The sequence below is a fragment of the Rosa rugosa genome, chromosome 3 (assembly GCF_958449725.1).
Source record: "Rosa rugosa chromosome 3, drRosRugo1.1, whole genome shotgun sequence".
In the NCBI taxonomy this organism is placed as follows: domain Eukaryota; kingdom Viridiplantae; phylum Streptophyta; class Magnoliopsida; order Rosales; family Rosaceae; genus Rosa; species Rosa rugosa.
Window position 1 is genome coordinate 8915922 of NC_084822.1, and position 24433 is coordinate 8940354.

The window sequence follows — 24433 nt, forward strand, 5'->3', positions numbered from 1 at the left end:
TAATTTTGGGTTCAAACAAACACCATCAAATTAGCTGGGCAACATAAACCATCAAGTAGTAATAGGAAACACAATCAAAGTAGTCACTGGAAACATAATCAAACTAGGAAACGTAATATTATCACAGGATAATGTTTCTCAAGAACATCACAGTGGTTTTCCGAGCAAACTGAAATTGGAATAAAATTTTCTCAATTTGTGGTTGAAGCAGTGTGGTAGCTTTGAAGAACTTCTCCTTCATTTCTGGGGTTGTGGTCAAATTTGGCCTTTCAATTCCCTCAGGCAATCCAACCTCAATACATGGGAATTTGATGATAAGAAGTTTGATATCAAAACCAGAACTTTGGATTGGTTTAGAAAATAGTGGTGCATTGAGGGAGGTGGTTATTATGGTGGTTATTACACCATGTGAAGCAAATAGCTTGGATATGTTTATGAGGAGTATAGTATGGCCTTGACCGATGTATGGAAAGAAAAAAATTTGAAGTTGTTGATGGGATTAGGGTCAACTATCAGGAGCAAACACAGTGGTGATGGAGAAGAAGGTTAGGAGTGACTTCAATAATGCAAAGATTAGTTATAGTAAAGGTATACTTGGGAGGCAAGGCTTTGTTGTTGTTCGCTACGAAATAAACAAGTTTAGTATGCAGTGAAATATTAGAAAAGATCAAGATTGATGAGTGATTGACAAGCATAAACGCATATTAAGGAAAGGCAAATTGGCATCTTCTCTTTAGTTTCATATAGGCTCACGAGTCACGTCATTTGATATTTTAGTTTTTTGCTAAGGAATGATTTTGACAGGTTCAATTGTCCCAAAATTGTTTATTTTTGGATTCGTTGAAGACTGGACAATTCTATGTAAGAAAAGTGATAAAGAATGATATAATTTATAAGTGATAGTTTACCACTAATTGCATTGAGACTTTTTAGATAAAATCTAACACCTAATAAGTGATTAACTGTAGACAATATCGGTGCGGTATTAATCATGTGATGATTCTTTTCACATGCAACATCCAATTTTCACCTCAGTAGGTATTAATTTTTGTTTTGTTGTGGCTTTTTGAATGTTCAAATTTGAGTATTAATCATATTCAAATTTGGATTAAAGTTTGTTTAGTCCCTGTACTCTGCCTCAAACATCGTTTCAGTCCCTGACATTTTAATTTCATCCAAAAAGTCCCTGAGGTCACAATTTCGGTCTGATTGGTACACTCCGTCCAATTGCTCAGTTAATTGGCTGACGTGGCATAAATTTAAATGTCAACTCAGCGCCACGTAAGCACAGTGGATGGTAAAATGTCAAGAATAGCCCTCCCCTTTTAACTTTTTAATTTTTTTTTTATTCTACTCTATTTTTCTTCTTGCTGCAACATGTTCTTACTCACACCGAATCCAACTTCCTCACACCGAATCCAAGGGAGCTTTCTGAGCTTAGAGAGAGGGAGGAGCGCTGTCGCCATGGTCAAATTTTTGAAGCCAAACAAGGACGTGATCCTCCTTCAGGGTCCCTACAGAGGTCGCAAGGGTCGTGTTCCTCCTTTAGGATCCTCTGCCACGCTCTACACTCTCGACATCGATCTCGAGGTCGTCACCCGGACTTGCTCACCAGCAAGGAAAAGAAAGTCACCGCCTTGAAGGAGACTAAGAAGAGGTTTGAGGAGAGGTTCAAGATCGGAAAGAACAGTGGTCTGAATGTGGATTTGACCGGAAGGAGGTCTGAGGTGACCTTGCAATTGAGGATAGAGATTCCGGTGTTTTGGTTGGGGTCCTCGTGGCCATCGAAGATTTCAGTTTTCGAATCAATTTTACATTCGGAGGTCAATTTCTCCATCAATTTTACATTTGGTTCGGCTTTGGTTCCCAATTTCTTCGATTTCTCAAAAATAGGGGCGTTTCATTGCTCTAATTCGTCCGATTCTGCTCCAAATCTTCATAAAGCTTGGGTTTTTCAGCTACAATTCAGCTTCTGTAAGTAAAATTCCCAATAAATTTCAAACCTTTTAGTTGTTTTTCGTATTTCTGTGAGTGAAATAAGCATTCAATTTGTTGTTGTGGTGTGATTTTGGGTCAGTTTCTGTGATTGTTAGTGTAGTTTGGTTTTGTTTGTTTGTTTTATGAAGATGATGAAAGTATTGTAAAGAGTGATGGATGATTCATGTGATCATAATTCAAGAACAGTCGCTTCTGGGTATTCAATTTTCAGTCTTCAATCGCCTCGAACTCAAGCAGGTGAAGCAGCAAAGCATAGACGTCCTCAAGGCTTATGAAGATTTCTAGGTTCGATTTCGGCTTTCGACTGTTCGATTTCAGATTCTTCAAGCTTGGTCAGTTGCTGCCTTGCGCCCTTGGTTCGATTTCTAGGTTCGACTTTCTTCAAGCTTGGTTCGAATTGCATCTGTTTTGCCTTGTATATGAGATGAAAATTGTCTATGAAATTTGTTTTGCCTTTGTCTTCTTTTCTGCAAAGTGTGTTAATTTGCATCTATTTTGCAGAGTGTGTTAATTTGCATATGTTTTGCAGAGTGTGTTAATTTGTTCAGTCTTGTCTTGTTATTACTATATGTGTGTTTGTATCAGTTGGCTTCAGTAATTGCTTTGAAATGATGAAATCATAGTTGCATTCAAGCATCTGTTTTGGTATGGTAGACTGCAGTTGGGGGTTTGGAGTGAAAAATTGAATCACTTTGGAGTTATTTTTTGGTGAAGAATGGGGAAAAATGCATGGGGGATATATTGGACAATTTACAGGTCAAGTGGCATGCAAACTGCTGAGGTGGTGTGGCTTGGAGTGCCACATCAGTAAGTTAACGGCCTGAATTGACGGAGTGTACCGATCAGACGAAAATTGTAACGTTAGGAACTTTTCAGATTAATTGAGAATGTTAGGGACTGAAATGAAAAAAATATCATAGTACAGGGACTAAACATAATTTAATAAGTGATTAACTGTAGACAATATCGGTGCGGTATTAATCATGTGATGATTCTTTTCACATGCAACATCCAATTTTCACCTCAGTAGGTATTAATTTTTGTTTTGTTGTGGCTTTTTGAATGTTCAAATTTGAGTATTAATCATATTCAAATTTAATACAACACATTCAAGCCATTTGTGATATTTTTACTATTGATTAACCGATCTAGTTATTTTGTACTATCTTTGTGCTATATGTAAATCATAAAACTCATCTTTGTTGTTTTTATCTTGATCAAAGACATGTACGTTGCCTCACTGTAAAACTTGCCTAGTGCTCTAGCTAACAAGGTCATGGCCAATCTGCCCAATCCCTTGTCCCTAATAATTCACTTCTTGCAAATCAAGATGCTAAAATCTCACATTACTAAAACTTAAAAAATACATTAGTTCTTATAAACTCTACACCAAATTTTATAATCTACAAATCTTTTAGCGTGAGTTTGTAATTGAGTAAGAATAACAGCTACCATGTAATGCATCAACTATAAATTAAAAAAAACATACAACGTTATTTGATAAAATCATTTCTAATCTCTCATTTTGTTAAAAGTTACAGTTAAGAAGAGGGGGACGTAGACCCCTTCTAAACCAAAGAATTTGGAATATTGTCATTAATATATATATATATATATATATATATATATATATATATATATAGATGTCTAAGCAAGTAAATTGAATTTTATACAAAAATGGCATTAAAAATGTAATTACCAATTGTAAGTAGTTCCAATTGCAAATAATAAAAAGAAATGGGGTCGGTAGTAAAATATGTCTTCATTATCGCGTTCCTAGTCCCATTATGATAGGGATTTACTCGCCTCGCCTATATAACTCTCTACCTCTTTCCTTTTCTCCTCACTCTTCTCTGCATTTCTAATTTCTCTTCTACCAGAAAACCCCCCAATTTTTTCCGCCGGCGGAACCCTAATCCCATCGTCCTTGGTTCCCTCTACTCTTTCAATTCGCCGTATTCTCATCGTCGGAGTACAATTGACGACGATCTCAAGCCGCGCAGAACCGAACGAAGAAGATCAGAGACTACAACGACGACGATACAAGGCTTCTTCTTTCCTTGTTTTCTTTCACATTCACTGTGTATGTATTTGATTCAGTTTTCTCTGCTCTCTTGTGTAATAGTGAAACCCTAATTTCCATTTGTCACTCTTCTCTATCGATTGTTCTTGATTCAATTCTGAAGAATTTGCCATAAATAAATTCAATTTTTCTTGAATATCATGATGAGTGTGGCTACTGTCTCTCCGATTTTACATAATATTGATAACCTTGTTGGGTATCTTAAGAGGGGACGAGGGTTAGATTCTGATTACAGTGACCTAGGATTGATAGATCAGAGGGCAAAACGGATTAAGGTAGAGACTGATGTGGGAATTTCAGAAGAGGCAAGATTTTCTTTTGATGAAAAACCCAGGTTTTCTGAAGTGAGATTTGGGTATATACCCAAGGGCTTAGTGCTTAGGGATGATGAGATTGATCGATTACGCAATGAAAACACTAGGAATCTGTTGTTGAACCATAAGAAACTTCATCTGGTTCTTGATCTAGATCACACCCTGCTGAATACCACTTTCCTTGATGAGATGTCACCCGACGAAGAATATTTGAAGACCCAAACCCAGTCTGATCATTCTCTGCAGTATGTTCACATTGTGGACACTCCCAGTAGGCAATTGATGACCAAGTTGAGGCCTTATATTAGGACGTTTTTAGTGCAAGCCAGTCGAATGTTTGAGCTGTCCATATACACAATGGGTAATCGAGATTATGCGCTAGAAATGGCTAAGTTGCTTGATCCAGGAAATCATATCTTTGGTGGTAGAGTCATATCGCGTGATGATAGCACAGAAACAGATAGAAAGAGTCTAGATGTCCTGCTTGCCCGAGATTCTGCTGTTGTGATCCTTGATGATACGAAAAATGTATGGACAAATGACAACAGGGACAATGTAATAGTGATGCCTAGGTACCATTTCTTTAGATCTAGTTGTCAAAAGTTCGGCCTCAGTAAGGGTAAGCCTTATTCTGAGTTGAAGACTGATGAATGTGACAGGTATGGAGGAGCTTACCTTGCAAATGTACTTCAACTTCTTGGGTATATCCACACCATTTTCTTTAATGAAGTTGAGTTACAGGGGTGGGATCTTATCGACAGAGATGTTAGGCTGGTCTTGAAAATCCTTAAGAAGGAAGTCTTGAAGGGCTGTAAAATTGTTTTCAGCCATGTATTCCCCTCAAATGTCAAAGCTAATACTCATCCTTTGTGGAAGATGGCGGAGCAGCTGGGCGCTACTTGTTCAACACAAGTCGATCCATCAGTCACACATGTAGTTGCAGCAAATGCTCGAACACAGAAATCGTGTTGGGCGGTTAAAGAAGGAAAGTTTTTGGTGAATCCCCAATGGATTCATTCTGCAAATTTTATGTGGCAAAAGCAACCTGAAGATAATTTTCCCTGTCATTAGTTCATTACTAACACTGAGCAACTCTTAATTGGACTGATAATAGTTGCAACTAAACTCTCCAGTTTACTACACCCTACAAGCAAAAGCCAGTTCCCACAAAATGAACATAAAAGAGAGAATGAATTGCAAGACCAACACTTTGGGAAGTCTGAGAGAATTTTTGAATGAAAAAAAATTGTAAAATTTCAATCTTATAAAAAACCTTCTCTAGGTTGTAAATTTTGTCTGCTTTGTTCTTGTCTCAACTTTATATTATGGCCTTAAGAACTTTGTTCTTCTCTATTCATTTCTTTCCAATTTATAAAATCATTTACAAGAACCATGAAAATTGACGTGATAGAAATGATCAAATGACCAGAACTTTTTATTTAAGCCAATTAAAAATTCAATGAAAGGAAATATATGAAAAAAAAAACAAGAAGAAAGAAAAACAAACAACAACAATAAGGGCAATGTCCTATCACAATAAAATTTCTTGGGACAGGTGCATGCTCCACTCTTTTTTTTTTTTTTGAGATCTTTTGTTAAGTTTATCAAATGAATTCCATTTCCTACATGAGTGGGAGCAGGTTATGGCATAATTTGTGTGATGTAAAAAAAATTCAATTGTTGTGTATAGCATAATCAAAAAAGGAAACTCAGAGATTACCGAGAATTTGAACAAACAAATCACATCAATTTTATTTACTTACTTAAATGAATAAAGATAGAAAATGAACAAAAAATATATGGAAAAACAAATAATGGAGGAATGATTTATTGTTAGATATATCAAAGTAAATTTCATTTCCATATATTGGTAAATCCTTTGGATTCTAAATGACTTGTAGGTATACAAGCTTCCTGCTGTCAGTAAGGAACGCGCCCCACGCGCGGAAAAAAAAAGAAAAAACTTCGAAGAGTGCGGTTCTCTCCCGGCCGAACGAGGACGGCGTTTCGCCGCTGTGTTCTGGCCCGGGAGGGGATTCCGATGAGTAGTAGTGGCGGGCCTTCATGGCAGAGGTGCGGTCCAGGGAAGAGTGGGAGACCTTCGACCTCGGCTGGGGAAGACAGATCCAGATCTGGTTTTCTCGATTGGTGGTCGACGGCGGCGGTGGGTTCTGGCAGCCCCGACTCGGCGGTCTGGGAGGTGGCAGAGGTGTGGTCCAAGGTTGGAGGTGGTGGCTCGATTTCGGAGTGGACGGATCGGTCTCGATCTCTTCTTCTAGAATCGGGGAGGAAGGCGGCCGTGGTGCAGCGCTTGGAGGGTGCTTTCCGTCTGGGGCATCCGGGTCCTTTTCGACGGTGGAGATCTCGTTCTCATGGCGGTGCTCAGCCCGATGAGGGTTTTGATCGTGGTTGGATCGTGTTTCTGACGTTGCTCAGGTTATGGGGTGTCCTGCGGTGGGCTGCGGTGGGCTGTTTGGTGTCCTGCGGTGGGTTGCGGTTTGGTGTCGGCGTAGGTCATTGGCTGCCGGCGTGGTTGGCTGCTGGGTTAGGTATTTGGGTGAGATGGTGGTTGGGCCGGGCTTTGGTTGTTGGGCCTTGCTGGATGTTGTTGCCTTCAAGTTGTTTTAGGCCTAGTTGGTTGTTTTTGATTTTGCTTTATTTAGTGTCCGTGTGTTTTTCGCGGGAGTTATGTCTATATTGTAGCTTAGTCGGAGGTGGTGGGCTTGATGCCTGTTTGTGCACCCTGTGTGCCTGGTCTGCCCTGGTTTGGCGGCGAGTTCCTTGCTTCTGCAAATGGTCGCTGCCTTCCAGTGGCGGTAATGTGTCTGCCCTCGGTAGGCGGCGAGTTCCTTGCTTCGTCAAATGGTCGCTGCCTCCTAGTGGTAGGGAGAAACTATGTGTCACTGGATGTATTTTCCAGGGGCATCATAATGGGAAAGCTGTGCGTACGGTATTCATGCTTTGCTGTAGTCGGGTTACAGATCAAGTAATCTTTCCGTTGTGTCACCGCTGCTTTATAGCAGTTAAAGCGAATAGAGTCGCCAATAGTGCGATCTTCGCTAGTTGGTGCATTGTTGAGTACATGTGTTTAGTAGAGACTCAAGATAATATGTCAGGAGGTTCTCTAGTTATCTATTGTAATCAGGGGTTCAGGCCAAATGTCCCCCCCTTGTATTCGACAGTTTCTTCAATTTAAGCCACCCAGGCTCAAGGGCATTGCACCGCCCTTTCAAAAAAAAAAATGACTTGTAGGTTCCAAATTGACTTTGATAATCGAGTGGGAGCCAGTTATGACATGATTTGTATTATGCAACTAAACGTTCTTTATCATATCACATATGAATCATTAAAAGTTATACCTAGCTTGAACTTTATCAAGAATATGAACACCTAAACCACCAATGGTGTCAATTTTATAGTGGAAACAAAACAAAAAAACCATAGGGGTATGTCAGAGGCGGTGCAATGCTCCATTCAATTTCAGTTTCTTGATTTCTTCATTTCTTGTACTAAGAGGTTCAGAATCAGCGCACACTAGTAATGAGAAGTCTAGCTTGAACAAATGTTAGCAATACATAAAGGCAGGGAAATTTGTTCCATGGAAAACAAATCTTTAAATTCCAAATTTTGTAGCAACATAAGTATAGGTCTTGCCACTTAACACGTGTGACTGATACGATGATTTGAAAGAACATGATTTATTGATTTCCGGTTTTGGATTTTCTCAACTCGTAGTGACTGGTGGAGAGGTTGCCAATTTTGTTGCTTATTTATATGCTCTGGTAGTTTGTGTAACTCCACCTGGTGCACTGAGTAAAATATGCCATTTCCATGCTAATTTCTCATGCAACGAAATTTGTTTCATATCTTGCACGATTTCTGGATTTGTCTAGTGCCGTCTCGGCTCACTTCCTGTTGAAGGAAAGGCTACAACAATCAGGAGCATGCACTTTGGTTATACATTTTGAACCTCGCTATGGGCTAACATACTAGTCTACTTGGAATCTGTCATTACGGAAAATATATTTCTCTTGTTTCCCAACTACACATAGGCACTCTGTTTCTTTATGTATAATCTGTTTACATGATTAGCTGTGTGTAGCTATGTTCTGCTGCTTAAGGTTGTAGGCATAAAGGCCATTGGAATTCCAACAAAGCTTACTCTTACACGGTAAGAAGGATATGTGAGACTGGCTGGCTTGACTCAAAGAACTAGTTGATAGAGTTGGTTGTTGGCCTGCTGTTTTCGATGGGATATAATAGTTTAACCAGTCAATTTTTTACATAATTCAAAATTTATGTTTGCTAAGGTGCTTTACTTCAATAAATTTTTTGAACAAAAGCTTCCGGGAAATGACACTAATTCTTACTTCAATTGGCATCATTTGCTCCCCGTTATTATTGTTGTCTTTTGGTTGAAGATTATCACCGTTACATTTATGCTTCCTATACCTCAGTGTTGGATTATGACTGCATTGCCTTGTTATTTTATGACTTATAAGACGTTAAATCATAGTCTTTTCTCTTTTGCATTGATTTGAACTATACAGATTTCATGTAGGATGCCAACAATTTAAATTTCTGGTGGATACAACTTTTGCTTCTCAGAGCCCAAAATGTTGGCGTTTTGGCTAGAATCAGGTCCCAAGGGACCTCAACTCTTCAATTAGAGCAGTTAAATCGGAGAACGATGAACCGCCTTCTTCAACAGCCTTGCTTCCTATCTCTCCAAGCTCTTTAACTCTGCTTCTCATTTCCTCTGCTTCATCACCCACCATGATTTCAGTCACAGCCTTCTCTATGGCCTCCATCTGCACGCTGGCTTCGCTCTTCAGACTATCATCCTCAAATGTATCCCACTTTTCAGCCCCAACAGCAACCCCAATCCCAAGTAACTGAGTCACCAACTTCTCATTGTAGAACTGCTCTGCGGACACTGGCCAGGTGATCATTGGCACCCCAGCAGCCACTCCTTCAAGGATAGAGTTCCAACCACAATGAGTCATAAAGGCCCCAACTGCTTCATGTTCAAGAATTAGTAGTTGGGGAGCCCAGCCTCTTATTATCAGTCCCTTATCTTCTAACCTCTGCTCAAATCCTTCATCAGGCAACCACTCTCCTTTATCATTCTTTTCTTTCCTGACAACCCAAATGAATTGCTGATGAGAAGACTCAAGAGCCAAGGCAATTTCTACAAGCTGAGCATCACTGAAATTGGTAAGGCTTCCAAAACAGATATAAACAACCGAATTGGGTTCCTTAGTATTAAGCCAATCAAAGCATTCATGTACTCCATCAGCAGAGCCTTCCTCTCCCCTCGCTGATTTATCTTCTTCTGCCTTGTTGCATAAAGAAACCGGGCCGATATGCCATGACTTCCTCCCAAACACCTTCCTATAGTGATCTGCATATTCTGGTTCAAGTTCGTAGAAGCTGTTAACAAGAATCCCAAAGCTCCTTTCGTCAACCTCCATAGATGCTTTGACCAGCTTGAAGAGTTCTGTTTTGGAATCCACATTAAGAAAAGCCGGTACTTGGTTTCTTGTGCTCTTGATCTCATGTGGGAGATTAGGAATAACAAAATATTCTGAATCAGATGAAACCTTCATGTGAGGTTGGTACAACATCACACTCAATGAAGCACACAACGGGAAAAAACCAGCTCCATGAAAGACGAGCCTCGGAATCCCAAACTTGGCAGCAACATCTGTAGCCCAATGAAATACAGCATCTGCAACAAGGCAGTGAGGACGATGTTGGTCCAGAATCTGCTCTACCTTTGGTTCAAGCAGAGCGGTAGCTTCCATGAGTTTTCCCTTCATTTCTCGGGTTGTTGCTGAGTTCGAAGTTTCAATACCTTCAGGCAACCCTACTTCAGCCGATGGGAATTTGATGACAAGAAATTCAATTCCAGAACCCAAACTTTTGCTTGTTCGGAGTTGTTTGGAGAGAAGTGCAGCACTGACAGGGGTGGTTATTATGGAGGATTTTACACCACGTGACGCAAATAGTTTGGCAATGTCTAAGAGGGGTAAACTGTGGCCTGGACCCATAAATGGAAGAAAGAAAATGTGAAGCTGCGTATGAGCTTTGGTTTCCATGGGATTGCAAAAGAGGAGCTGTAATGCACACAACAAACACAATGATAATGATGATGATGAACAACTAGAAATGGAAATGAGAGATCGATCTAAGAGGGATCGAGTACGTGGGTATAAATAATGTAAGGTAGTGATTTCCCTAGCAAAGAAAATAGCAAGATAGAGACTTGGGTGGCAAGACTTTGTTGTTGGGTTCGAACTGAAACAAGTTTGCGCTCAATAAATTATTGAAAACGTGAAGATTATTCAGTAATTTATATAGCATAAACGTGAAGATCAAACGGCAGGTTTTGTCTTCGATTAGATAGCTTGCAAATGTCTGCATTACAAAGATATACCAAATTACATATTGCATGCTTCACATGGAGTATGCAATTTGGTATTTAGCATAATACTCAATAACTTGGTCGCATCTTTATGTCATTTAATTTACTAAAGACGAACCATACATGTCTATCAAACTAGACATCTATTTATTCTCTCTTCTAAAGATGCAACCCCCTTATGAACAGTAACTCCCCCTTATGAATAGTGTGCTGACGACTTTACCCCTGCCTGTCTCAAGTAAATCTCAATTGCCCCGGAGTGTTGTGCTGTCTCTTTCTGGCCATCTGCCGTGTTGTTCTGTTGCCACGAAGAGAGAGGGTTCGATCAGTAGCGTAAAAGAGAGAGGTACAGTATCGATTTGATCCAAAGAGACATAAAAAGAGAGAGATAGAGAGAGGGCGAGGAGTTTGCATGACCGGCGATTTCAGCTGTTTTGGCGCGGAGATTTTGGTTGTCGTTTGCTGACGAGGTTGGGTTTTCATCAGGCATCAAAGATAATTAGTTTTGGGGGTGAATTCAGATTTTCTTTTGTCTTCATTGACTCAGAAGAGTTTCAATTTATCTGATTTCTATTTATTATGGTTGTCTTGCAGTTGTTTACTATTTGGTTGGAGCGCAAGAATTCTTTAGCTGGTAATTTTTTTCTTTGTCAATAATGTTTGTGTTGATTTGTTGGTTTGATTGCAGTCTGAAGTAATTCCCTCTGATGTTCTTAATTTGCTGAAAAGAAAAAGTAGGATTGTTTGAGGTTCAATCTTCTCAGGAGTATTTGGTTGGGAACAAACAAAGAAAGGAAGTAGGATCAATATTCCGGAACCTCTCCTTCTGGAAAAATAGGTCCAATGATGGCTGGAATTTAAGGTCAAAGCTTAAACTATTAAATTAAAGTGATTTCAGTGATCAATCAGTCCATTCTCTACTTGATCAAAGTCTTGGTTTTGCAGATTTTTTATTTCGGTTTTTTTTTTTCAGTAACTTTTTTTTAGTTGATGTTTATTATTGCATGATTCTTTGTTGAAATGAAAGTGCTATTGCTGATAACTTTTGTTGAAATATAATGCAGGTCCACCTGACCCGATCCCAACATCAAGTAGATCTTGGTAAGAATTTTTCAATTTTCTACCTACAGGACATCTCAATGTGCATGCATCCCTAAATTACAGTGTTAACCTATCTTAAGTTTATGGAATGTTTACTCATCATTTAAGTCATCAACTGTGAAAAAGGCTAGCACTAGGCGCTACCAAAGGTTTTTTTTTTTTTTTTTTTGCAAATACAGAGATATAGCAACATGTTAAACCAATATCTCCAGCAATAAAGCTTTATTAGTGTTACAAGTATATGCTATGCTTTTTGTTATTTATAATTACTGATCACTACACAAAAATTTTGAAAACAAATGATCAATGGACCTATGGAGAAACGTATGGGATTATGTTTAGATCTTCAAGGACCATCCAATTTAATGGTTTAGTTGTCTGAGCTAATGTCCTTTTGAATTTGATTGATCTAAATGCACAATTCAGTTGGGATTGCAATGAATTTGTGTTCTTTGTTTCCATGTTGAAATCAGATGTATTATAGATTTAGAGTGATAGGACCTGCATTTTGGTATTCAAAATCTAAATTGATGCTTTATGAGGTTTAGCTTGGGTATTAGTTTGTTTATTATGTTGGGGATGTTATAGTTTAGGGATTCAGTATGTAATAGTACGGAATAAACTGAGCAATGGGATAAACTGATATAAACTCTGCTTGAGCCTATAATATTATCAGCCTCTTTCTTTTGGAGTTTTGATAATAACTTTCTTCTTATCAACTAATAAGATGGTAAAAACCAACAAAATAAGTCCATCTATGCTTTCTGTTTGTTTAATTGTGTTTATTCGTATGTAATGTTTTATTTAGGTACTAGCAATTCTTTAGCTTTCATGGCAAAGTTGATCTCTTTTTCTTTTGTGTACAAGATTGTTTTCATATTGTACTTGGTCTAACTATTCTTTCTGTTAGTCAATTAGTATTGCCACTAAAAAAAAAAAAATTAAAATTAGAGAGATCGATGATCACCGGAAAGGAAGGAATTGTTCAAAGCAAAACCGAGCAAGAACCCAAAAAGGCAAGTTTTAAAATTTTGGCTTCAATTCTAATTTCAGGACTATACTCATTGTGTGCAGTTTCTTTTCCACTTAGTTTTTGCGTTTTATCTACTCTGTCCGTTCAATTTAGTCAGCCCTTAGTTAATGAGCCAATCTTTTATGTATAACCTTCATATATATGCCCAGTTTATTTCAGAGACAACTATGAAGATGAAACAACACTATCAGATCAGACCAGCACAAATACATTGGTTCAATCTGACACAAAAGACCTTACCTAGCCACTTCTGCTTTGCAATCTTATGCTTTTTGTCAAGCTGTGTAACTTTTTTCGATAAGGATCATTCTCTATGTTTTTTGTAATGCTAACGGTCCTTGAAAAACAATCGACCAAAACAGCAGACATTTTGTACATCTACTGATCAATATACGTAAAAGCTTTTTTACTATTCTTCTTTGTTTTCTCATTCGGTTTTTTAACTTTTTTTGCAACATTACACCAAGTTATTGCGACTAAAAAACCCGCAGCATCGCGCGGGTCTTTCTAACTAGTAGTTAACAAAACATGCATATCCGAAAGTCTTCTGATCCAAGGGTTGAGTGGCAGCTCATGCACCAAGCTCCTTGAACTTATTTGATCCTCCTCCTTGATTGATTCAATCATGGAACTCTAATATTTTTATGTGTTGAAAGTGAAATATTTCAAATAATAAAATCTTTACGAATATAAATTACATCTCGTTCTATGTTCTTATATAGCTCTCAATTATATATATTGCCTAATTATTTTTGAATCTCGTGTTTATAATTGCAACAACTTTTTAATCCGGTGAGCTTATGCTCTATATGTTTGGATATTTTTCATTTTAATCTTAGCTAAAATTACAACCAGTTTCAAGAAATAAATTGAGTGATAATGCTTGAATGTGATGCTGGCTCTTTCATACATGAAATGTTTATAGTTTATACTAACATTTGTCTTTTATTAGTCATTGTTATAATTCTCTTTTTGTCGGTCTTGTTTTTGCTCAATATGCCTGATATTATCATTTTGTTGATGTCATAATTTGGTTTGACAAATACTTTTGACTTTTCAACCCATTCCACGTAGGATGCGTTGAAATGTCAAAGAGTCCACGTAGGACTCTAGCCTTTCAATGCACATAAACCTTTCATCTAGAAAGAAAAGGAATCCTTAGACATAAATAACCATAACTAGTGAGATGCCTAACCATGGTATGCCAAGTCTTTAACCTTGGACCTCCACCTCTTAGGTCTTGGATAGTCACCATCATGTTATTGACTTGTCGTCTTGGACGGCAAGGTCAAAGCATATCGTGACCTGGCTATTAGAATAGCATAGTCTGAAGGAATCAGGAGCCTCAACCCCTAAGGCCAAGAATTCGACTCCCAAGGCTTAGAAGCCTCAACCTCTAAGGATCATGACCACGACTTCCAAGCCTAAAGCCTCGACCTTCAAGCTCACACTTGGACACAGTCAAGGAGACATGGTAGTACACATCGATCAAGGACCAACTCTCACCAACTTTTCCATGTGTCAAGCTCCGACACCCAGTATGGCTCTCTTGTCAAGTCAATAGTGAGTCAAGGACAAAGGGTGGTTTACGTGGCGACACCTGTCACTGACTCTGTCAAACCCATCCTGGAGTGTCAGTAAGCAAAGAGTGGGGGCTAACACCCCGATTTTATGGGATTGAGCCCATGCCTTTCCCTTTCCACCTCAACTCTCTTCTCCTATAAATACCCAACCTTCACAAGGCTGAAGGGGACTTCAACTCTCTCTTTTCTCCCAACACTATGCTAAAATATCTATGCTATGAAGCTCTTCCAACTAGAGGCTAAGGATGTGGACGCCCAATAAGGAGCTTGGAGGCCCAACATCAGGTGAAGGAAGTTTGAGGATAGGCTATCAGTTTCACCCAACCAAGGAGCGTGGACGCCCAATACCAAGTGAAGGAAGTCTGAGGCGAGGCTACCAGTTTCACCCAACCAAAGAGCGTGGTGGCCTAACATCAGGTGAAGGAAGTTCGAGGCAAGGCTATCAGTTTCACCCAACTAAGGAGCGTGGACGCCCAACACCAGGTGAAGGAAGTCTGAGGCGAGGCTACCAGTTTCACCCAACCAAGGAGCGTGGAGGCCCAACATCAGGTGAAGGAAGCCCGAGGCGAGGTTATCAGTTTCACCTAACCAAGGAGTTTGGACGTCCAACACCAGGTGAAGGAAGTCCGAAGTGATGCTATCAATTTCACCCAACCAAGGAGCGTGGAGGCCCAACATAAGGTGAAGGAATCCCGTGATGCCAGGTGAGGGGAGTCCGAGACCAAACTATCAGCTTCACCCAACAAGAGAGCTGTTATGATGTACCTCCTCCAACTTCAAGTGGTGGACGTCCAACGTCATGAAGAAGACGATATAAGCCTGAGCCGGACTATCAGTTTCATCCGACAATGGGGCTGGATGCCCAACGCCAGGTGAAGGAAACCCGATGTCAGACTACTAAATTTACCCAACAAGGGAGCTGGACGCCCAACGTCAAGTGAAGGAAGCCCAAGGTGAGTTTATCAGTTTCATCCTACAAGGGAGTAGACAACAAACGGTCATACTTCCATCTATTCTCAAGAAGAAATGATCAAGGCCTTCCCGCCTCACTCAAGAAGAAAAGAGCAGTGTCTAAGGCCAAGTTTCCAATCTTACTCAAGGAGGTCAAAGGAAAAGGACCATCGAGGTCTTACCTTCAGTAGTTCAGTTACAAGAGGTGGACGGCCAAGACTAGGCACAGGACCACCAGGGCATACCTTCAGTCACAAGTAGAACACCAAGGCTACTCACGTAGTCAAACTAATCGAAGAAAAAGATAGGCCCACTTGAAGAAAACAACCCTACCACTTTACACTTAGATTTCAACAGAACTTCCGTTGACTCGTTGATGCCGAAATTGGCGCCAACACATTTTATAAAAATTATTTACAGGACTTCAATCTTTTATTTGTTTATGCTCAAAGGGTTAGTGTTGTATATGGATTTCAAGGGGATTCTACTTTTAAACTGTAGAGGCTGTTTAAGCGTGGTTAGTGTGGGTTTGTTGATGAGCCAAATTGATTGGGCGGTATGGGGGCAAAAGTTGTTGGGAGAGTGTGGGATCCGGGTCGAGATTTGAATTTGGTGCCTTCCTACCACGATGGTATTAGGGGGTAAAAAATCTTGGCGGTTGCGATGGCGCTTCGAGTAGCCTGTGGTCAACAAGGGTTAGTCTAAGCGTTCTATGGTTGGATCGGCCGTACGATTCCAACGTTGTTGTTGCCGAATTATGGATCCATTTTATTTGAGGTACGTTCGTGGCTTTTTTCAGAGGAGTTGACATCGGCTTCTTCATTCTTGTCGGGTCGACTGTGATGCAAGCGATAGGGTTTCTTCCTTGAGGTTTATGGACCAATGCTGCCGACTGACCGATAGCAAGGTGATGGATTGGTGTGATGGTGACGCTAAGGGTGACTCCAGTAATTAATGGACTGGCTGCCAGGAAAAGACTTAATTATACTTGGGCGCAATTCTATTTTTCAAAATTGGTTCGGGCTTTATTGGGTGGACTACGGCAGTGGTAATTGGGTAAGTCTTAGATCCGGATCTGGAATCCCGGAGTATTTTCTATAAAATTTGGTATCAGGGGCAATTCTCATTTCGGTACGTGCATACCCAATTTTTTTTTTAGGAGAAACGAGAACACTTTCATTGAACATCGAAGCAAACATTACATGAAGCTAACCACAGTCTAGAAATAAGCCCCTAACTAGTAACATCCAAAGCTCCCAACGAAATTAAGAGCCCAAGTAAATAGAACAAGAGTAGGGTAAGGCCGATCAAGATTCACGACCATACTAATAAGGAAACCCCCAATCAATGAACTATTCAATACAAAAAATAACCCAACGACAAGACATAAAACCCTACCTTCAACCTGTCACCACCAGAGAAAAGAGAACCATCATCGCCCTCGGGTTAATGACCTGCCCAATAGGTAGAAAATTTATTGAAAACAAATACAACTAAAGAAAGAAAAACCAACAACCACCACCAACAACCCAAAGACAAAACCTAGCCCAACCACCAACAACCACGCAGCAAGGAGAAACGAAGTGTAGCATAACCAGCACCGACACACAGCAACTTCACCGCCGGCACACCACCATGTAACAAACTTAAGAAGACTTCAGGGCGCCACCTGGAAAGCCAGATCCGAAATGCTGATGAGATCAACAAAACATCTCCTGAAGCTATGGCATGATCCCACCCGGTGACCACTACATCTGCCACCTGCTAGCCACCCAATGCCACACCTACACACGAACACCCATGAACAACGCCGAACAGAAAGAAAGTGAAACCTCACAAGCAGATGTATAACACTCAACCATCACTCGCGGACTACGGTACTGCCAAACGACCCCTCCAGTGGACCTCTAATCCTCAAATAAATTGTGATGACCAGGATTTTCGTTATTTAATTATTGCAATTAATAATAGACCAGTTATGTGAATTCTGAGTATTTTGCTTGATTCATATGTCGTATGTGAAGTGGAATTGTTTCGGACGATTAATTATTCGAAAACTGTGGTTTTAGGGGGGGGGGGGGGGGTACGAAGGTTGACTTTTTATACATTGAGATTCTCCGAAAACTTCCTTCACGAAAGTCGTAGAGCGCATCGAAACGAGCTCATGGGCATATGGCACGCGTCAATCGGAGTTCGTATGAGAAAGTTATGAGCGATTGAAGATTAGGGAAATTTCTATAAGGATTATTATCACAAAAGATACCTGAATTTATCCTCTATCTTATCGATGGTACCTGAACTTCAATTTTGATCACAACCAGTACCTGACCTTTTCAATTTCATTTCAAGTAGTACCTATCACTAACTTTCGTTAATGTTCCGTTAAAAACTAACATGTGCAAAACAAATGACCTATATTCAAGAGTAGTTTGACTAAAATACCCATTAAAATAATTTTTTGTACCAGATATTTTGATCAATTAATATGTTAATAAAAATAGAAGTTCAATTAAAAATAAAATTAAAAATGTATCTATACCCGGCCTCCTATAAAAATAAAATTTAAAAACAAGATCACAACAAAAATTAATTTGTTTTATAGATACAGACAAAACATTTCAAATAAAACTATAAAACTTTTTTTTTTTGGACATACTATAAAACATTTAAAACCAAAAGCTTATCAAAACTTTTGTAATTCTTTTTTTTTCCCTATCATTCATATATATTTTTAAAAGAAGTTGAAAGTTTTTCCTTTTGATAGTCTCATTTTTATAGCCATATTGCCACAATATAAGTGAAAATAAGTAATATTACAAAAAAAAAAAAAAAAGAAAAGAAAGAAGAAGGTAATTTTACAAATTTGTCTTTGAAAAATGAGTCACATGTTTGGTACATGTCAGTTTTTAACGGAACATTAACGGAAGTTAGTGATAGGTACCATTTGAAATAAAATCGAAAAGTTCAGGTACTGGTTGTGATCAAAATTGAAGTTCAGGTACCATTGATAAGATAGAGGATAAGTTCAGGTACCATTTGTGATAATTACCCTTTCTATAAATAGGAAAAATTCTGAGATTTTTTCATAAATCCCAAAATTTTCCTTTTTCTGATTTTCCGCCCCCGGCTTCTCTCTGTTCTCTCTCCTCAGACCCGACGGAAACCCATCAACCCCACCCGACTCGTTCTCTCTCCACCAACCACCTCCGGTGATGGGACAAGCCAAGACGGACTCAAACCATCCTCGCGGGTCGCCCTGTGGTGGTGGTTTGCACGGTGGTTCACCGGAAAGTGGAGATCGGAGCTCCCAAAGCCAAGCCATTCGGAATCCGACCGGTTTTTCCAACTTTTGGCGACTCCTCGGCCGATCCTTCTCGATTTTGGAATCTCTTCCTGCTCTTGATCATCCCCATACCTGCCTTGAAGGACGATTTTGCATGCGGAGTGAAAGATCAAGGTTTGAAAATCAGTAGTGCACAACGAATCTAGAGCTTGATCAGACGGCAGAGATTGATCGATCTTGCAAGCTTGATCTAGGACGATCTAGACCGATCCAGACTTAACTCTAGGTATGAAAGTTGCTCAACTCTTCATGATGAACATTTCTGGATGGCTTGATTGTTGTGATTTTGAGTTTGGCCGGTGGCAGTGCGCCACCGCTTGTGGCGGCGCCTGTGGTGGCGTCCCGGCCATGTAAGGGACAGTTTCTGGTTTTATATATCATCTACTCGTCGAGATGAGCGTTTTGATATATAATACATAATTTTTGGAGATCGAATGAATATGTTATGATTTTTACGGTTTCGAACCGTTCGATTATTTGATCCATGAGCATTCGAGCGTTCGATCGACTTGTGGTTTTGTCATATCGATCGTAAAAGTATTCCGGAGACATTGGGAGGTCTCGGTTGTGGTTTAGCCTCGATTGGCATCACTTTTGGGGATTTTAGTTCAAAACGGGGGTTTCGGACTTAAATCGCTTGTGATTCATATACTAAGTTGAGACCGTATGTGATTTGGTACTTGACGAAGTACTCTTGGACGGATATTTTGTGGTTGTGCTGCCTTGTTCTGTATTGAAAACGCAGCAGGATCCAGAGGTGAGCAATCTCACAATGTTCATTTACGAACGGAGTTACCATTATTGTTTTGGGCATTATTTATCTAACTGCAAACTATAGTTGGTAATAGTAGGCATTCCTGAGCGAATGACTACGTATATATATATATATATATATATATATATATATATAAATTTACGTGAAATGTATATATTCTTGTGAGTGATGTGTGATGAATAATATGCATGATTGTGTTCATATTATTGTTGAAGGCGACTTTTCGGGAAACAATATTGTGGAAAAAGATGTTTTCTATTGTTTGAAAAGTGTTGAGTTTGATGTTACATTTTTGAGTCAAGCGTGACTTATTTTAAATGTATTGGTCTTGGTACCAAGAGTCACAGATGGTGAGCAGGATGGGGAAATCTTCTATTATAATTATGTAACGTTTTTAGGTCGGGTGCGACTTACTTAACATTTGATTTTAAGACCAGACAGGGTATTAAAATCTTATGTCACAGATGGTGACTGGTCACAGATGGTGACCAAGGCAAGAAATCGGGAATCACGCCTTTGGCCGGGCGAGTGGTTACGATCAGTTAGAGCTCTAGTCTGTCTGCCATTATAGCTTATGGGGGTAATGGTCGAGGTTGCTGGAGACTCATAAGTATGTAGTTTAAAAGATAGTCTCGAGAGTATTCTTTCTTTTATTTTCTAGATGAGACTTGATTTGCTTATTGACTGTTGAGTTAGCAAATAGTACTTTGTCACGGCGGTGACTTATGTTGTCCCTTCGGTAGAAAGGACATGGAATGTTGGAAGGAATCACGTTTGCGTTTTTTCCTTAAGTTGATTGGTGTGGGTTGTTGATTGATGTTCATGAGTTACTCATACAAGCTTTCATAAGCTTACCGGGTTTGTTGTGTGGCAACTCGGTACACTATTCAATGTTGTAGGGGTTAATCCTGCAGGTCAGGGTAATCATGGCTGAAGCTGAGGTAGCTTGTTGGCAGCAGAATGGGTAGGAAGCAAATTTTGTTGGCTTTGCCATTGTTATGACTTCCGCTATATAGTAAGCTCTGAGGAGCATTTACGTTTATCTTGTTGTGGCAATTTAATTCGTAAACTCGTATAATATATGACTCTGAAGAGCGAGTATATATTGACGTTGTGGGTTCAGGGCATCAGTATGTACTTGGTTAAAAGGAAAAAGTTTTCCAAGTATTTTGTATTGATGGCTGAACCATCACGCATGTATAATAATGGGATTATATATTGATTTTTATTTGTGTTTAAAAATCGGGGCGTGATAGCACCCGTTGGGCTGCACCCATGTCGCGCCAACGTGGTCAGAACCCAACGCCGATGGGGATGAGCCGCTGGACGAGAGGGATAAAGGAAAAAAGTGAAACCCGATATAGGGTTTTTAGGAGAGAGGATACCAAATACCTAATTTTTTTATTTTTATTGGGATCAATGTCGGCAAGGATTGCAGGGTATTGGTCTGAGATTATCAGCGAGTGTATTGATAGGTATGCTGAAAATTTTTATCATCATCATCTTGTTAGTTTACTCTCCTTTAAGATTCACTCAATTGAGACAGGTGTCTCATTCTGACAGCCTCACATGGATGGGTCACTGTAGACCCCATGAAATTCCGAATGTCACTTTTGGACTGGATAATTTTTTGCGACCTTTGTTCGGCTAAAGACTTTTGGAAATAATTTGGGCTTGAGCCTTAGGCCCAAAAAAAATAGCTTCAGGTTAGGGTCCATAATTTACTTTGGACACCCAACAGACGGGTATGCTAGTGAACCTAGCCCAATAAGTTAGTTGACCTTTGACTCGAACATCTCCCTTGATCCAATAAGGTTCTTGTAGCTCATAATAGCATCCGTGCATAATTTTGAAATCTACTTGTGCGTGCATTTACGATTTTCTTATTTTACCTTTCTCAACAATTGGCAAAATTTCTGCCCGCCTTACCCAAAGCTTACTCGTCAACCATCTTACCGACTTTCAAAAACACAATTTATTTACTCCTTATGTTTTTCAAACTCGAGCAAAATCCCGACAAAATCTACTTTGCCATTTTTCTATCTTAATACAAGTTTGGTGAGGCCCAATCCTTATTTGGTCTTGCCAACACTTTAATTTGAGTTTTCTTGTATTTACTTATTGGATTAATTTCAGTTTAGTACCCTGTGGTTTGGGGGTAACATCATGTCAGTCCCTGCTCTTTCAATTTGATCAGCAACACCCCTGTGCTTTCAATTTCAATCAGCCGTGCCCAAATTTTACTGTTCTGTCCAAATTTTACTTTGTCAATCCAGTCAAAGTTAACATTCAAATTGGATGGAACAATAAAATTTGGGCACGGCTGATTGAAATTGAAAGCACAGGGGTGTTGCTGATCAAATTGAAAGAGCAAGGACTGACATGATGTTACCCCAAAACCACAAGGTACTAAACTGAAATTTATCCTTACTTATTTTACTTTTATTTTTCCCCATCATTTTGGTTTTTACAACCTATTATTTTTACCCCAAATTTATCTGATTTCATTCCTTCACTTTCCCCAAGCTGAGTCATCTATCTCACACGCAAAGCCCAGCTTTTCCTCTTTCTTTGTTCACGTCAAAGTTGGGCAGAGGGAAAGGAAACCTCGATCAGCAACTCTGTTCCACGTTATCACCATGCATATGGAAACTCCTCCAAGAACATCACTCCAGACATTCAAATGGGAGAATCCCAAACCAGAGGTACTCGTCGTCCACCCTTTCTCTCTTTCCTGGGCATATCAGTGTGTTTGCATGCCTCGAAACGCCTAGTACAAGACCTCCTCTTTTTAGTATTAAAGGATGACTGAAAGTTTAAGTCTTTAGGAGCTTTAGATACTTTCTGTAGGTGTCTTAGAGTCTACTTAACCAGCCATTTTGGGTACCAAAAGAGCTTTAAACAAAAGAACAACTTTATGCAGTTTTTCAGTTTTCAGCATAATCTGAACCAGCTGCATTCCTTTAAAAAATGAAGCTAAACCGTTGAGAATTTGGGGTCAGTTCCTTCTAGAGAAATATAGTAGACACAAAGATGAACATTCCAGAATTTGAATCACCCTAAAATCATTTTTCTAGAATTAGTTATGAAATTTTGAAATAGGTAGACAGAAGCTGATATTTCTGGAAAGAATCTGCACATCGTTTTACTTTAGCCTTCAAAACCTTTACTCTTCACATGGCTTCACTTAGAGTTCTATAACCATTTCAATCTTACTGAGTTGGTTGTTAAACCATCTTCTTTCCAAAATTTTCCCAAGAATTTATCTCAAGTACTTTGAACACTTTTCCTTGACCCTTGACAGTTCCTTTTTAAACTCTGATTCCAGCTTTTGACAACTTGTCTTTTAAAGGTGTTTTTGCCGCTTTCTCCTGAAAAACCAACTCTCCCTTAGTGCCCAAATGGTCTGGTTATTAGTTAGTAAATGAGGTTAAAGGAGAGGTTTTCTCTGGAAAGCATTGAGAGTGATTAGCTAGTCTTGTATATCGTTATTAATGCCGCTTATTGATCATCTAGGCTCGATATCGTGGTAGGATCTTGTGAAGTTGGTGGTTGCTACAAGGTTGCATTAAGGCCAAGTGCTGCAAGAGAAAGCTCGAGTTCCAGGTAGGGGATCCCTTTAACTCTATCTATGCTTTTCTTGTATATACTATGTTTTATATGAGGCCTCTTGCATGGTTTTGAAAATTATCTGTTTTACAATTGAAATGGTTTGCGTGGATTGGATTGATGTGTTGGCAATTGATGGGGATGTAAGGAGAGGTTTGTTCCTCTTTGAGCCACCGGTGGTGGGCAGTGTGCACCATGCCCTTGTTATTGAATAATCCCCTTGTCTCTAGCCTTGTGTTAATTGAGCTCCTGAAAGTGATTGGCTAGATGGACGGTTATGTTGAAAGTTGTGGAAGGAGATCAATTGCCGTGGAAATTATAATTGCGTGGTGACGATCACGTGAAATCACAAACCGGTTTTTATCTATTACTTTTTCTCAAAACGATAACTCATGTTTTTAAACTTAGATATGGGGGCGGGCATGGGCAATGACTGGATGTAGGAGCCTAACCCCTACTTTAGTTTGTTTTGCAGGCTGTTGTTGTCGAAGTTTGGGTACGGAGGATAATCCTTGGAGGCCACAATTTGTTTTATTTAAAGTTTATTTCTATTTGGCTTGTTCGATCTAGTTAAATTTTTGTAACATTATGTATGGTTGATGATGTGTGTGATTGCTTACCACCAAAGTGGAACCCTAGGGTTACAACCTCCATTTGAGTTTAGGTCCTAGTGGGCTAGACCTACAAGACTCATGTAAATTACCATTCAATGAAACTAATGTAAACTTGGGCTGAGAACTAAAAAATGACGTAGGTTCTAAAACTCAACACAACACCACCTTCCTCTCCTCTTCCTCGACTAGTTCGTAATCTTGTGATTACGAACCAAGCCCACTATATAAGCCCAAGAATTTCGAGCTTATAGATATCTTGTTTTCCAACCTAAAGGCCTTGTCTCTTTGAGGAATTCTAGGCCCAAAACACTTACTCTCTAAGTGTCGCAGGTGTAGGGTTCCTTGGGGAGGCGGTGCTGTGGTAATCCGGTCTCCGGGTCGCCACAGTCACTTTGTAATTTTACTTTTATTTAGCGAATAAATTGTTTGACTTCATTGAGAAATATTTTTTTTGAAATAAAATGTCAAATATATTAATCAATAAAGAAGATTACAAATAGATACTAAAGCATCTTGAATAAATAAGGGAGGAATAGTATCCTAACACAGTTGTTGCCCTGAATGCAAGGCAACCTTAGCTAAAGAATGCGCAACAACATTCC

The 24433-nt window shown here is 39.4% G+C and overlaps 2 protein-coding genes and 1 long non-coding RNA gene across 4 annotated transcripts; 2 read left to right on the forward strand and 1 right to left on the reverse strand.

Annotated features, from left to right (window-relative positions):
- The first annotated feature begins 3817 nt into the window (after positions 1–3817).
- LOC133740009 (RNA polymerase II C-terminal domain phosphatase-like 4) lies at positions 3818–5611 on the forward strand. Its single transcript, XM_062167837.1, has one exon. The coding sequence runs from the start codon at positions 4222–4224 to the stop codon at positions 5464–5466; it is 1245 nt and encodes a 414-aa protein (XP_062023821.1). The 5' UTR covers positions 3818–4221; the 3' UTR covers positions 5467–5611.
- Positions 5612–8926: 3315 nt separating this feature from the next.
- On the reverse strand, positions 8927–10541 carry LOC133740969 (UDP-glucose flavonoid 3-O-glucosyltransferase 7-like). Its single transcript, XM_062168906.1, has one exon. The coding sequence runs from the start codon at positions 10494–10496 to the stop codon at positions 9033–9035; it is 1464 nt and encodes a 487-aa protein (XP_062024890.1). The 5' UTR covers positions 10497–10541; the 3' UTR covers positions 8927–9032.
- A 437-nt stretch (positions 10542–10978) lies between these two features.
- LOC133741282 (uncharacterized) lies at positions 10979–12097 on the forward strand. Of its 2 annotated transcripts, XR_009861783.1 has the most exons (4): positions 10979–11292; positions 11417–11456; positions 11552–11684; positions 11887–12097. It is a non-coding gene; the product is annotated as an uncharacterized LOC133741282 (long non-coding RNA). The 2 variants fall into 2 exon arrangements; XR_009861782.1 differs by having other exon boundaries at positions 11417–11684.
- Positions 12098–24433: the final 12336 nt, after the last annotated feature.